The 16,048-nt window shown below is 41.4% G+C and overlaps 1 protein-coding gene across 1 annotated transcript; it reads right to left on the bottom strand.

Moving 5' to 3' along the window:
- Nucleotides 1-11,782: 11,782 nt before the first annotated feature.
- On the bottom strand, nucleotides 11,783-15,837 carry LOC146629871 (uncharacterized). Its single transcript, XM_085355434.1, has 6 exons — nucleotides 15,558-15,837; nucleotides 14,418-14,613; nucleotides 13,844-13,931; nucleotides 12,388-12,559; nucleotides 12,184-12,263; nucleotides 11,783-12,079 (listed from the first exon to the last, which is right to left on the bottom strand). Exons 1-6 carry the CDS (start codon nucleotides 15,835-15,837, stop codon nucleotides 11,783-11,785), a joined length of 1,113 nt encoding a protein of 370 aa, XP_085211560.1.
- Between the last annotated feature and the right edge of the window lie 211 nt (nucleotides 15,838-16,048).

The following is a 16,048-nucleotide window of genomic DNA, read 5'->3' on the forward strand; positions in this document are numbered from 1 at the left end:
ATATTTAAAAAAAAAACAAATAAGAAAGGAAGCTTGAAAAGCAGATGGGAAGAGATTTGTGCCTAGAATCAGCCAAAGATGACATGATGATGATGATGGCAGAATCGAGTCGCCAAGCAGCCAGCAGCTCTGAGTCTTGCCAAAGTCTGCTGTCAGGAAAGTATTTTCAGACCACAAACAATTTAACAAGCAGAAGATCAAGTCTGCATTTTTTTCAGTCCCAAATAATATCATAATCTGTAAAGCAGCCATAACAGCACTGAGGGAGATTCTCTCCATGCTGGGAAGTCTTTACTTTTACGCTCACTCTTTCCAACAACATCCACAGGGGCACACTGCTAAACCCAACAAGAGTTTAACTTCTTTAACAACCTCAGCTCACTCTCCCCCACTATTCTTTTTAAACTTCCTGATTGCAGCGCCAAGGCTTTTTTATTCAGGTGTAGAATGCTGCTTTGCCAAAAATAACATCAGCACCACACGGCAAAGTTCAACCCTGATGTACCCGAAACCCCCCAAAGCAAGAGACTGCAAATAATGATGGGTTACGTAATGTCCCGACAAACCACTACCAAACCAAAGGTTTAGGCTTATGCCAGGCTGCTGACATCAAACACTAGGCTCGCCACAAGTTCAAATGCGCCAAGTGTTAGCTGAATGGCAGATGTTAGAAGACTAAAAAGAGTTCTCTTGGGTTTTTGTAAGAAACTAAACATTATTTAAAGTAGCAGATTAAGAGGCCTGTTTTTGTTTTAGTGGACTCATCTAAAAATTCCAAGTGCAACAAAAATGTTCATTACTATTGTAAAGCTTGATTTACTGATATTTAATTTGTTCATTTAATTCAGCAGTGAAATGAGCTTAAAACCTAATCGGACCAAAACCAAGGTGCAGCCAGAGGTGCAAAACCACACTCACTGGTTAAAAGAAGTAAAGGAATAAAAATAAGGACTAGGTTATAACACCGGTAATAGGTATCATAAAATATGTTTCTTGGTTGCCAGGTTGACATACCCCTCAACAGTCTGAAAGATTAATGTTGTCAACAGAGAACAGAGGGAAATGCAGAGAATATATGCACGAGGAGAATAATGAGGGAACAGGTGGGAACATAGCTGCGTGCCCAGCAAAGTAGACAACGAAGCTCCGTAGGTTGACTGGGAAGTCATAGTTGGAGACTAAGCAGATCTGGAGGCTGACCAGGATGCTGATAACAAAGGCTGGGCAGGACTGGAGGCCGATTGGGATGCCGACAGGACTGGAGGCTGGCGTCAATGACAACGGGGCAAACCAGAGAGCCACATTGGCAGAAGAGGTGACGGAAGACCTCTGGAGGCTAGTCAGGGGCTGGGGCTGAAGGTGATGGGACATTTCAGGTGGTGCAACAGGAGGCAGGCAAAAGCTGAGGAGGCACACAGGTTCTAGCTCAGATAGCCCTGGTTTGGGTATAGGCTCTGGTGCAACTGAACCAGATGGTGTGGGAACCTCTTGTTTGAATGGAGCAGGACCTCTGGCTCCGGTAGAGGCGACATGGGGGCAGACGGCGGTGTGCAGAAACCACGGGACCAGATGACGCGCAGACCTCTATTTTTTTTTTATTCAATTTTATTTATATAGCGCCAAATCACAACAACAGTTGCCTCAAGGCGTTTTATATAGAATAGAATAGAATTCAACTTTATTGTCATTGCACATGTCACAGGTACAGGGCAACGAAATGCAGTTTGCATCCATCCAGAAGTGCTTTAGCCATGATATAGATATATTACAATATATATTAGCAATAATATAGATATGTAAGTATATTACAGAAATGGGTCTATTATGGTATGTTATAATGTACACGGTATGAAGTATGTTGTGAATATTCTATAACTATAAGTATGTACAGGCTGTAGTGAGTACAAGCTATGTACAGGATATGAACAGGATATAAATATGAAAAAAAAACTATACAGAATATGAAATAAAGAACTTTACAGAAATCTGAGATATACAGCTATACAGAAATGGGAACTATGCAAGTTGTAAACAGTTGTAGAATTAAAAATTATCGTATGATTATTTACACAGAACTATACAATAGTGCAGTTAAGAGTCTATATAAAGTGCTAGTGGTTGTGAGTGGTGGTTCAGTCCATGTTATTGTTGTGTGTTTGAGGGTACAGTTGTCCATTGTGGGTGTGTGTGTGTTCAGTCCATGTGTTAACGTGGGTCAGATGTCAGGAGGCAGAGTTCAGGAGTCTGACAGCTGTGGGGAAGAAGCTGTTCCGGTACCTGGTGGTCTTAGTCCGGAGGCTCCTGTAGCGCCTCCCAGAGGGCAGGAGGGTGAAGAGTCCATGTGATGGGTGACTGGGGTCTTTGATGATTTTCCCAGCCCTCTTCAGACACCGCTTCCTGTAGATGTCTTTTATGGCAGGAAGTGGTGCTCCGGCGATGCGCTGGGCAGTTTTCACGACCCTCTGCAACGCCTTCCGGTCCGAGGCAGAGCAGTTCCCGTACCAGACTGTTATACAGTTGGTCAGGATACTCTCGATGGTGCAGCGATAGAAGTTCACCAGGATGTCTGAGGATAGGTGGTTCTTCCTCAGAGTCCTCAAGAAGAAGAGGCGCTGGTGAGCCTTCTTGACCAGCTTGGAGCAGTTGGTCATCCAGGTGAGATCCTCGGAGATGTGGACTCCCAGGAACTTGAAGCTGCTCACACGCTCCACAGCCGTCCCCTTAATGTGGATGGGTGGATGTGGGTCAGCATTCCTCCTGTAGTCCACGATGAGCTCCTTGGTCTTCTCGGTGTTAAGCAGCAGGTTGTTTCTGTCGCACCACTCAGCCAGACGATCCACCTCCTCCCTGTAGGCGGCCTCATCGTTGTCACTGATGAGGCCAATCACCGTGGTGTCATCTGCAAACTTAATGATGGTGTTAGAACCACCAGCAGGTCTGCAGTCGTGGGTGAAGAGGGAGTAGAGGAAAGGGCTCATCACACAGCCTTGTGGTACACCGGTGTTCATCGTGATTGTAGATGAGCAGTGGTTATCCAGCCGGACATGTTGGGGGCGGTTGGTCAGGAAGTCCAGTAACCATTTGCAGATGTTGGAACTGATGCCCAGGTCTGTCAGTTTCCTGATGAGTTGTGAGGGGTGGATTGTATTGAATGCTGAACTGAAGTTGTTGTTGTTGTCCAGGTGTGAGAGGACAGAGTGCAGTGCGATGGAGACTGCATCCTCTGTGCTCCTGTTCTGGCGGTATGCGAATTGGTGGGGGTCCAGGGTGGGGGGGAGACAGGATTTGAAGTGTGCTAGGACCAGCTGCTCTAAGCACTTAGTGATGATGGGGGTGAGTGCTACTGGGCGGTAGTCATTGAGGCTAGATGGGTTGGAGTTTTTGGGGTATCGGGACGATGGAGGTGGATTTGAAGCAGGCCGGTACCACAGCGTGGGCCAAGGACAGGTTGAATATGTCTGTCAGCACTCCTGCAAGCTCCCCAGAACACGCTCTGAGAACACGCCCGGGGATGCCATCAGGACCTGCAGCCTTGTGGACATTGATCCTGCTCAGCACCACTCCTACATTGGTGGGGGAGAGAGTCAGAGGTTGGTGGTCTGGCGTCACGTCTGCTTTGGTTGTGGTTGTGGGGTTCCCTCGCTCAAAACGAGCATAAAAGTTGTTGAGCTCGTTGAGGAAGGAGACATCAGAGGATGCGGGGGAGGGTTTGGTGGTCCTGTAGTCTGTAATGGTCTGGAGTCCTTGCCACATGCGTCGGGGGTTGGAGTTGGAGAAGTGTTCTTCTACCTTCTTTTTGTAATGGTGTTTGGCTTTTTTGATGCCCTTCTTTAGATTAGCCCTGGCTGTACTGTAGGCGTGTGCATCTCCTGACCTAAAGGCAGTGTTGCGGGCCTTCAGGAGGAGACGAACATCCCGGTTCATCCAAGGTTTCTGGTTGGGGTACATGGTGATCCTTTTCTGGGTGGTGACACTGTCTGTGGTTTTGGAGATGTAATCCAGTACAGATGAGGCGTAGTGGTCCAGGTCTGTGTGGGTGAACATATTCCAGTCTGTGTTTTTAAATCTGTCCTGGAGCACTGCATCTGTCCCCTCTGGCCACACTTTAATTGACTCCAAGGTTCCTCACAGTAGTGGTGTGCGGATCGATACTGAAATATCGATTCTTCTGATACCAGTAATTTATGTTCTAGAATCGATTCTCATATTAAAATATCGATATTTTAGTACTTTGGGCTAAATTTGTAGTTTATCATTAACAGGAACACAGTTAAGAAAGAAACTATATCATTCAGATCTTCTAAATTTGAAGGAAATACTTCCTCTTACGGCTTTCATAGTCATATGCGAAACACGGCTGTATAAATGTGTCGCAGCCCCTTGGCGTACGCATTCACAACAATGGCTGAGCGTAAACAGAGTCATGTATGGACGTATTTTATCTCCAAAAACGCGGTTTGCATCTTGGCTGTTTGTATGGCTGTTTATACATGCTCCCTAGGGGAAGCATGTATAATAAAAACAGAATTGGTCCTAGCACTGAACCCTGTGGAACTCCATAATTAACCTCAGTGTGTGAAGAGGACTCTCCATTTACATGCACAAATTGGAGTCTATTAGATAGATATGATACAAACCACTGCAGCACAGTACCTGTAACACCTACAGCATGTTCTAATCGCTCTAATAGGATATTATGGTCGACAGTATCGAACGCTGCACTGAGGTCTAGCAGGACAAGCACAGAGATGAGTCCACTGTCAGAGGCCATAAGAAGATCATTTGTAACCTTCACTAAAGCTGTTTCTGTGCTGTGATGAGCTCTGAAACCTGACTGAAACTCTTCAAATAAGCCATTCCTCTGCAGATGAACTGTTAGCTGTTTGACAACTACTCTTTCAAGGATGTTTCATATGAAAGGAAGGTTGGAGATTGGCCTATCCGATTATTAAGTGATGACGTGACGAATCCTACTTCCGGGTCTAAAGCAGTCTGCGTTTAATATGGCTTTTGTGTTGTTAACATAATTAATGTTTTGTATTTTCTTCTATTTAATCTCAAAAAGCTCCTAAAAAAAAGTCAGTGATCACTGCTGACCTCCCTCGGCTTTTATTACCGCTAATTATTTATTTAAGCTCAGTTTTTAAAACCTTAGGCTGTAACTACAGCCCAGCCCATGCAGCAGTATATGAATGACTAACCTCGTATTGTGGATGGATTATCTCAGTTGTTCTCCTGGCTGAAGTTTGGTCCTTTTACAGCATCCTACCATGCGATTACATTTGTTCCTGACCACTGAGAACCCTCACGTTAACTTTTATCGAGTGGAAAAAAAGTTAGCTTGTTTATATTATGCTAACATAGCTGTGTCGCTAGCGGTCACGTAGCACATCATTATATACCAGCTAGCCAAACTTCAGTAACCCTACAAACGTCACTGCTGTTTAGTTTTCTGTCTTCATTTATGTTGGAAGTGATAGCAGAGCTGTACGTTTTAATTTGTTTCCAAAACCCCGCAGTCAGGACATGCTATATTGTATTTAGATGGAAGCTAGCGAGCTAACTTCCTGCTAACTTCTAACTCTGTTAAATGTCATAAATTCCGTTTTCATGGATGCCTGTATGTTAAACTCAGTTGTTACACCTGGTAGAGCAGAACGCTGATCATTTTATTAAAGATGAAAGACTTTAGACAGTTTTTCAACTCTCAGAAATGCCACAGTGATCGTTTGATATATGGACCTGCAGCGGAGTTTAGGCCCTGACACGGCTAGTGACGTCAGACTGAACGATCGGATAATTAGCTAAGACTGCTGGGTCTAGAGATGCTTTTTGAGTAAAGGTTTAACTACAGCCAGCTTGAAGGCCTGTGGTACATAGCTGATTATTAGAGATAGGTTGATCATATTTAAGATTGAAGCATTAATTAATGGCAGGACTTCTTTGAGCAGTTTTGTAGGAATGGGGTCTACAAGACACGTGAAGTTAACTCAGAAAGATCAATTGGAGAAAAAGAGTCTAAATCAATAGCAATGGTACTGAAAGTAGCTGTAGATAATGTTACGTCTGTGGGATGATTATTGGTCATTTTTTCACTAACGGTTAAAATTGTATTTGTGAAGAAGTTCATGAAGTCATTACTAGTTAGCATTAAAGGGATGGTTGGCTCAACAGAGCTCTGACTGTTTGTCAGCCTGGCTACAGAGCTGAAGAGAAACCTGGGGTTGTTCTTATTTTCTTCAATCAGTGATGAATATTAAGATGTTCTGGCTTTGCGGAGGGCTTTCTTATAAAGCAACAAACTATTTCTCCAGGCTAAATGATGATCTTCTAAATTTGTGACACGCCATTTCCTCTCCAGCTTACGAGTCATCTGCTTTAGGGTACGTGTTTGAGAATTATACCACGGAGTCAGGTACTTCTGATTAGAGACCTTAGTTTTCACAGGAGCTACAGTATCCAGAGTCGTACGTAGTGAGGAGGTAAAATTATTAACAAGATAATCGACCTCTGTTGGGGTAGCGTTCAGGTAGCTGCTCCCCTGTACAGGGCATTGAAGATGATAACAGTGGGTGGATTATATTCTTAAAATTAGTTACAGCAATTTCAGAAAGACATCTACTGTGATAAAGTCTACTCTCCACTGCTGTGCAATCAATTATTGTAAATGTAAATTTTATCAGGAAATGATCAGACAGGAGAGGGTTTTCAGGAAACACTGTTAAAGTTTCACAGCTGGGGTGGATAAGACTAAGCATCAGACTTTCAAATGATCAGAGCTTCCTGAACTGCTGTCCATCTACACCAAGCGGTGCAAGGCCAAAGCCAGGAAGATTATGATGGACCTCTCCCATCCCAACAATGGACTCTTCTCAGTGCCACCAAGAGGACCAGAGCAGACTGCAGTTTTTCCTCTGCGTGGGAAAGGCCAGGCTGGGGCTGTGCAGGGCACACAGGAGGTTATGGTTGCTCCTCAAGTTCAGGCCGACAGGAACCCTTTGGCTCGCTCCCTGATCCAGGCACCGTGGAATCTGCTGGTTGGAGCTCAGACAAAACAAGCATATACACACAGAGGATAACAAAGGAACATGCCACAGATGGGAACACAGCTGACACTAACCTGACTGACGAGACAGGGGAGGCAAAACTAATACACATGAAACAGGAGACTAACACACGGAGACTCAGACGTGACACAGGGGATAAACTGAACAAATAACAAAAGCCAGAAGCTAGAAATCAACTCAGATGCACTACAGAAAGGTAAACTATAAAGAAGTAACACTCAAGCCATCTCCTAAATAAACAGAAAGGAACATGAGTCCACAACTAACTCAGAAAACACTGGGTCAGAGACATGCATCTTGATGCATGCTCAGTCATCCAGGTAAGTAAATCCCAAAGGTTAATTCTGTTCATCTGGACGTTTTCAGTGGGAGAAACGTTTTGTTACTCATCCAAGTGACTTCTTTATGATGTAAAATGTAATGCAGACACCAAACATATTTTAAATTAAAATACATTAGCTTTAACGTGCTATTAAAAATGATCTGGAAAGCTTTATTACCAAAGATTCATTATGCAGCAAGTTTTACGTCTGCATCCACTCGCAGTCAGACAGAGTCCTTCTGTTTTCACTGTGTGATTGAATAGGATCAAATTGAGAATTACTTCAGACCTGTTTATGGTAATACAGTGATAACTTGGTGAAATTTGTTTTGTATTGCTGACTGCATACACATTAAATTAACACTACCTTCTTAGATTCACAGTCCAGCCAGAACCTCATAGATCTGCAACACAAGTCCTCCACAAATAGTGACATAGTTGTGATTTACCTTCTAAGTAACACAGCGGCTCAGGAACTTTTCTTTTCTGTTGGAATATAACAACTGTGCATCTGCTTTGAGATTGAAAGTGGTTGGTTGTCAGTGTAATCACTGGAAAACCAATTTTATTTTTCTGGTTACCTAAAGGGTCCCATCCTGTTTTTCCTCTAGTGTGACTGAGCCATTGACTTGCTAGAATATTGTGCTGAGCTGCTCCTACCTGCCGGTGGCGAGATAGCATGCCAACCTGTTGACCTAAAGGCTACAGTAGTTTGCCAGGCTTTGCAAGGAAATGAACCTTCATTCTTCAGTTGACTTCTTTTAGATTCTAGTCAGGGCTGTGTCACGACTACTGTGGATTTTTATCACTTAACATCCAAATATAATTTGTATGTGAACAAACTGCACTGAAACAAAAGCATTTTCTTTCATCCCTCTTTAAATACTCTCTGGGTGTGTTCATTACTACCCATACACATACAGTAGTTTAGATTGCTCATGTAGGCTGTGCAGTAGCCTGCCTGCTCTACCTACACATTTGAAAAGACAATGAAACTTAGTCTGTGTCTGGATATGTTATTACAAACACTTGTCTGTTTCATTTTGGAAAGACAAGCTCGTAAAAAAACAACTATCCTACAGGAAACAGTTTTATGATGTCTAGCACACAAATCCCCAGACCTTCACTTTTTCAGATTTCAGGCTTTTTCCACTCTCACAACCCTCAGCTCTGTTTTTGTCATTTGGTCCACTGCTAAGGAACTGCTGCTTAGTTCCCAAATGTCCTCACGTGGCAGAAACAATACCAGTGCAGTTCAGATGTTTATGTGCTTGAAGTCATTTGTCACACATTTGCGTGTGCACATACAGTTTATCTTGTGAGTCTTAACTATCACTGAAATGCAGGCAGATCCTGCTCATTGAAGTTTTTCACTCATTTCTTCATGTTTCCAACAGGCTTTTGTTCAGATCTGTCTCTCCCATCTCTCTGTGTAGCTCACCTGTACCACTACACTTGTGTCTTTTCCACGTCTGCCCCCCTTTCTTTCTGTCACATAATGGTACAGTCCTAGTCTGTCTCTGTATGTGTTTGGCCCTGCCTGCATTTTCATCAAGGCTGGAGATTTGGCTTCCACATAGCCGCAGGCCATTGACAGTTATGTAACAATATAATTGTTATGTCTGATATCATTGGGCCATAAGTTTGACACCCCTGGTCTAGTTGATTTGTATCATCTTGTAGGGTGGATAACTAAAGGTGGGTAGTAATGAAATGTATGCAATAATACTGCCCGAGGGAAGCATGTATAAAGTAAAAGTATGGTCCCAGTGTGAAGAAAACTCTGTTAGACAGATATGATTCAGACCATTGCAGTGAAGTTCCATCCATCCACCTTCTTCCACTTATCTGGAGCCGGGTTGTGGGGTCAGCAGCCCAAACAGAGAAGCCCGAACCTCCCTCTCCCCAGCCACCTCCTCCTCCTGCATTCCCAGGCCAGCCGAGAGATATAATCTCTCAAGCAAGATTCAAGATTCAAGATCTTTTGTTTGTCACGTGCATAGTTATACAATTAAAACACACACTGAAAGGTGACCTGATATACCCCTCGAGGTTGCAAAAGAGAGAAAACATTTTACACGGTAAGTAAGTAAATATATACAAAGACGACATTATGTGCAGCAAGTGAGTGAATTATATACATTAAGAAAAATATATAAAATCAAATAAAGCAATCTGGAAATTTGCAGTTTGAAATCTGAGAATGCACATTGTGTGAGTGGGGTCTTGGGCCGCAGTGAAGCCAGAGGATCAGGCATGATATGAGAATGTGATAACAATGAGTCCTGTCTCAGTCAGTTATGGTTGATTGGCAGGACGGGGGACCTTCTGCCTGATTGCAGAAGTTGGAACAGTTTATTGCTGGGATGGGACGAGTCTTTCAATATCTAAGCTGCTCTAGTCCAGCATCTCCTGGTGTAAATGTCCTGAAGGGAGTGGAGAGCAGCCTGTAGCTGTGTTCTGCTGTACAGATCACTCTCTGAAGAGCTTTTTTGTCCTTGACACAGCTGTTTCCATACCAGGATGTGATGTTCAGTGCGAGGATGCTCTCCACAGCTCCTGTATAGCAAGTCCTAAGGAACACTGGAGAGACCCTGAACTTCCTCAGTTGTCGGAGGTGGTACAGGCGCTGCCTAGCCTTTTTGGACTGGACCAGCTCGGGTGCCTCCTCCAGGTGGGACATGCCCGGAACACCTCACCCAGGAGGCGCCCAGGAGGCATCCTTGTCAGATGCCTGAACCACCTCAGCTGGCTCCTTTTGATGTGGAGGAGCAGCGGCTGTATGCTGAGCCCCTCCCAAATGGCTGAACTTCCCACCCAATCTCTAAGGGAGAGGCCAGCCACCCTTCAGAGGAAGCCCATTTCTGCTGCTTGTATTCGCGATCTCGTTCTTTCAGTCACTACCCACAGCTCGTGGCCATAGGTGAGGGTAGGGACATGGATTGACCGGTAAATTGAGAACTTTGCTTTTACACTCAGCTCTCTCTTCACCACGATGGCGTCCACATCACTGCAATCAGTCTGTCGATCTCCCGTCACTCAGGATATTTATACTCCTCCACCTGGGGCAGGAACTCGTTCCTCACTCAGGGTGAGGAACGAGTTCACACTGCTTCACACTCGGCTGCGAACCATTCCAGTGCCAGCTGGAGGCCATCAGCTGATTAAGCCATCAGAACCACATCATTCAAGGATTCAAGGAGCTTTATTTGTCATTCGTATCACATGTTAACATAAGGTGGAACAAAATTATGTACACACGGTCCGGAGTGAAAAGAAACAAAAATGATGAAGAAACAGAATTTTTTTTTAAGTAATAAATAAATGATTGGGTTTCTTGTTGTTGTTGTGTTGGGTTTTTTTTAACAAACAGAAATGACAAGTAATAAGACAATACAATAAATAATACTATAACTAGAGTGCAACAACCTGAGTACCAGTATAGAGTGTGGGTATAAATGTAGGTGTAAATAAATACTTTAGCAGCAAAGGGCATGATGACCAGCATTGATAAAGTGATGGTGTCAGTAAGTGTCAGTAGTGATTAAGGTGCTACAATAAGAGTTCTTGTACATTATGCACTAAGAAGTCTAACAGCTTCTGGCGTGAAGCTGTTTCTCAGTCTGGTGGTTTTGCATTTAATGCTCCTCAGCCTCCTGCCTGCACACTCAGAAATTAAAGTACAGAAATGTACCTATAGGGGTACAATGGCTTGTCACTGGGGTGGTACCCTCTAAGGTACCGTTCTGTACCCTAAACTGTGGGTACTGATTTGTACCCTTGTAATTTGTACCTTTTACACGTCAAACCTGTACTTTAAAGGGCAAAATTGTACCCTTAGTATAAAGTACAAAAAAGAACCCTTAAAAGGAGTACAAAAATGTCTTTCTAAAGGTTCAGTATCTACACACAGATTTCCTATATTTTTCCTCTCAAGATTTGAAAAATTGAAGATACAAAGTCAAAAATACTTGTCACATTTATTACCTTCTTAAATACATTGCTTAACTGTTACATACAAACTGTTATCAACAGAGTATGTGTCATAAGCTGCAACATCAATTTCCTGTCCAGGTTTTAGCAACGTCCATTCACTATCAACTCTAACACTGTATGAATGAAAATGGTTGTCATATAACAGAGGAATGAGAATTTTTCCACAAAAGACCCACATTGTGTCAATATTAACACAACACCTGTTCTCTGTGTTTCCTATACACATGTCGTCTGAAAGATTCATATTTTTTGAAGGAAGAACAGCAGTCACTGAGTCCACAGGTTATATCAAAATTGGCATCATGGGAATGAATAAGTCCTATGTGCTGCATAAGCTTTGTCAAACTAAAGGTTCTTCTGCCACATTTGGAGCACTGATATGGCTGAGGCATGGTGGTCAATACAGAAGATTTATTTGTCTGGTGACTGTGATTGGCAGAGGCCGGTCCTCACCCTCATCTATTTTCACAATGTACTTTTGGAGAAAAATCAGGGTGTTCTTCAGATGTTTTGGATAAGCAAGGTTGAAGACAAAATACAAGCAGAAAGAAGAGATGATTCCTTCAAAAATACACGAGCTTCTGCACACCTCACTGCCATCCAACTTCACAATGTTTGGAGCGCTTCTGGAGAACACTGGTTTCCAGTCTTCATGAAGTAGCTGAACAGTTGGATAGGGGGTTTTAGGATGAACCTTTGAAGTCAAAAGAGAAGGTAGAGGAAAGCAATATATTAGTCTCTTAACAAAAGATACATTTGTTTTCCTTTTATATAGACTAAATATTTTAATACACACACCTCTCCAAGTATGACAAAGAGATCCAGTTTCTCCTTGAAGACGTATGGCAGGAATAAAAGTGCAGCCCTTGTGTCAAGATCTGCCAAAAAAACAACAAAACACAAGATCACCCATGCATTTTATCTGGCATTTCCAGTTACCTATAAAAATTATATAAAATGGAAGCCTTGAAGTTAAAAAAAAAAAAAAAAAAAAGCAAATACCCGGTAGGTCATCAGTGAGAGCCTCCTCTCTTGCATCAAGGTAGAGCTGGTAGAGTGGGGTTTTCCCTTGTGTAAGGTCAATCACCTTTGCTGCAACACATGAGAGCCCTTCACGAAATCGCTGGCTTACATTACCCGTTGTTGGTTGGATCCACCCGAGTTCGTTGCACAGCTACAAGTAAAAAATTAATTTTCAGTACAAAATAACAGTGTATGAAAATGAAATAATCTAAAGTTGATATTAATTATGTATGGTGCTGCATAATTTTTTTTTTTATAGAATTTAACAACAATACTGTAAGAAGTTACATGAACATACAAAAAAAGGAAAGAGGGACAGATGAAGAAAACAAGGTCAAGGGCAAATAAAATTTACTACTATAAACATGTTAAATGTGACAGCTATTTCCAAGTTCAATTCAGCTTTCTGACTTACACCAGTAGGCATCCCTAAGAAGGGGTACTTCTTCAACACATCCTCCACAGGCATACCATTTGCAATTTCTTTCTGCCGCCAAGCAAACGTTTACTGCACACGGTTATGAACCACCATGGTATCTGGTTGCATCTTCTGATATTGGCACTGTAAGACCTTTAAGTGGGCGTCTATGGATAATAAATCCTCTCCTTGGACGCATGGTCCCTTGAAAGAAAGCAAGAGTGAGAAGAGAAAGTCAAAACAGATTAGAAACCCAACATAAGACTAAATATACAATTAGAGCTGACACGATCTGTGCATCACAAAGAACTCGTATCGGTTAAAGTTAACCGATACCATGAACCAATATTTAAAATATGGAAACTCTGAAATAATTTCACATAAAATCTTAATTGTTAACTTGAAATTTTAGTTTTGGAGTCATATTTAAAATGTTTTTTTTTAAAAAAAATCTAGTTCACCCTCTTTTAGCGCCTTCTAATTAATAATATTTTGTGAGGTAGAAGTATTAGCACTGGTACTTTGTATTAGCAAGTGCTCTAATCCAAGTATTGGTATTGTTTCGGTTTGAAAAAAAAGGGGTACAGTTGCATCCCTAATCCTTAGTTTTAGATGTAATAACAGAGGCAAGAACATTTTATAGCTCAAGATGTCCCTCACACCAACCTGACAAACATTTCTCTGACTTGTTCATTGACATTTATTAGGCTGCCCTCTCCTCGTAGAACCAAACTTCTCCTTACAACGCCTCACTGCCTCACTGTCGACTAGTGGTGCCCGCTCTGATTTGAATTTACGTCTCAAAGACATATGCCATGTGTGCTTGTTGAACAGAAACATAAGTTACTGTAAAAACAATCTACACAAAATACACCCAACAAAGAATCAGTAAACATACTTCATACAAACCTACTGAGAGGCTACAGATTGTCTTACTAACAAAACAAGATTGAAAAAAGCTTCACTTTTACTTTGTAATCTTGAAGGAACCTTATGCAAATTTTAAATTTAACTTACATAACCATTTCCCTCACGATCCTTGAGGAAAGGATACTTCATTACCAGCGTCTTCACAGCTTGCACATATTCAGAATTTGTGGGATACCTGTAATATCAGAAGAAACATAAGTGTTAGAGCAACTGCTGACAAACAAACTTTATCAAGTGTCAGTTATTGTTTCTTAGTAATGTAGCGTTTATTTTCAATATGACAGATTCAGATTTTTCTAAAGCAACAAGCTAACATTACCCTGATTAACTTACATAGTATACTGTGCCACAGCTTCATATAGAACTCTGATTATTGTGTGTCTGTCCCTTGGATTTTTATGGCACGGTTCTTTGTTGTCCAGTTTTAGTTGGAGATTTTTGGGAAATCTTGTAATTTCAAAAGAGGCAGGTAGTCTCAAAGTATTTTCATTGCTGTGAAAACAGTTAAGCGTTTGTTTTTATTGCATGAATTGAAGTATAAAACACTACAGTAACAATACATATTGTAGAAACAATGATCATATTAACTAAATCCTAAAAGTGCATAACGGCCAACATGTATGTTTCAGACATACTAACTTCATTATAAATAAGAAAATACCTTATTGAAGTTGACGAAGTAGATGGTTGCCAGTCTTCTGGAGAGACAGTCTGTAGAGTCAGCGTCACTGAAGATTCCTTCATCCTTGACACAAATTGGTTGAATTTAACCTGCATTTTGAAGGATCCTTGGAAAAGGTATGCAACCATAGTCTCAGTAAGACCGCAGTCAACTGTGTCACCATCAACCTCATTGTCTGCAAGATAAATGGTAGTACAAACTTTAAATTCAATGTAAGGATATTTATCACCACATTTTTACATGGGTAAAAACCATATATCACACACATTAAAACCTTTTGTACAACTTCTTTCAGTTCAAAGAAATATTCATTTAAAAAAATCAGTAAATTAAATAAAATAAAGCAAATCTTTAGAGTGAATCCTCTTGATATGCAAAGTTTTCATTTTTAAATTTAGATGTTTGTTTGGGACTACTGGACACAGGAGAGCAGAGTCTGAGCATGCTTTTGTGCCCTTTCAAGTTTGGAAGAAAAAAAAAGACTAGAATGCTGTAATTTGTTAATATTCACTACTAAGGTGACTCCTTTCTCCAGATTTCCGACAGTTTCTGCCGTCTGTTCTTTCAGACCGATTACTTATAGCGATAACACCCGCAGGACCGTATTACAAGCTCAGATTACATGCTGAAAAAGTTCCCACATTGCTTAAAACGCGACTATCAAACCCCAGCTGCGACACCCTTGTTATATTTTAAACAAGTGCGGCGTCAAGATATTTCCTTTAAACGTTATATTCAGCCGCCCATGTGTGTTGATGGCCTTGGAATGGATGTAAAAACGTGATTTTATTAAACCATTAATACACTAACGGTAAACTGCATTCAGCTACCAGGGAATCAAATTTCGCGCCGTTCCGCTGCGCAGGGGTTACCGAACCCATAGACTGTGGCCGAACCACATATATAAGTTCAAACTTATACAAATACTATGTGTACACATTTTTCATTTTTCAGAACTGTGACCTCAACTTTACACATGAAACGTTTGTAAAAACGTTTGTAAAAAGACATAATTTGAGCTAAGAGAGTGCCGAAACTAGCTAAATTGCTAATATACGTTAAGCTAGGCTAAACCAATAATTAGTAATTATGCTACATTTTTCTTTAAATAAAACTTACCTCTGAAATGCTGAGCTTCAGCTTCGGTGACATCTAAGCCCCACTCTTGTATTTTTGTTAAGAGTTCCTCGGTTGAAAGTGAACAGAGCACACCAGGACTTGCAAGTTCGTAATCCATCTCCCTCCGTTGATAAAACAAAATGGCACCTGCTGCATTTACAGAAAATTCTAGAATCCACCAGCTATTCGTTGAGTTTCTTCTTCTACTTTTTGTTTGATGTTGTGAGGATGGGCTCAACTCGCACTCCGAGTTCAGTAAGGGTGCTTTTTTGCAATTCATCCAAATAGTTATACTTTTAAAAAAAACACTCTCTTAAAAAAATTTTTAAATGCATTTTTACTTTTTTTTCTTTCAAATAAATTCATTGTTCTTAAAGCAGCTTAAAAATAAGGGGGGGGGGGGGGGTTCAGGGAATACAAAAACAACAACAGCAATGAAAATAATAAAAAATAAAAACACTAAAATATATGCTTATATCAATACAGTTGCA

The sequence above is a fragment of the Diplotaxodon limnothrissa genome, linkage group LG6 (assembly GCF_057381915.1).
Source record: "Diplotaxodon limnothrissa isolate DT_005_m linkage group LG6, D_limnothrissa_male_GT1.1, whole genome shotgun sequence".
Classification (NCBI taxonomy): Eukaryota; Metazoa; Chordata; class Actinopteri; order Cichliformes; family Cichlidae; genus Diplotaxodon; species Diplotaxodon limnothrissa.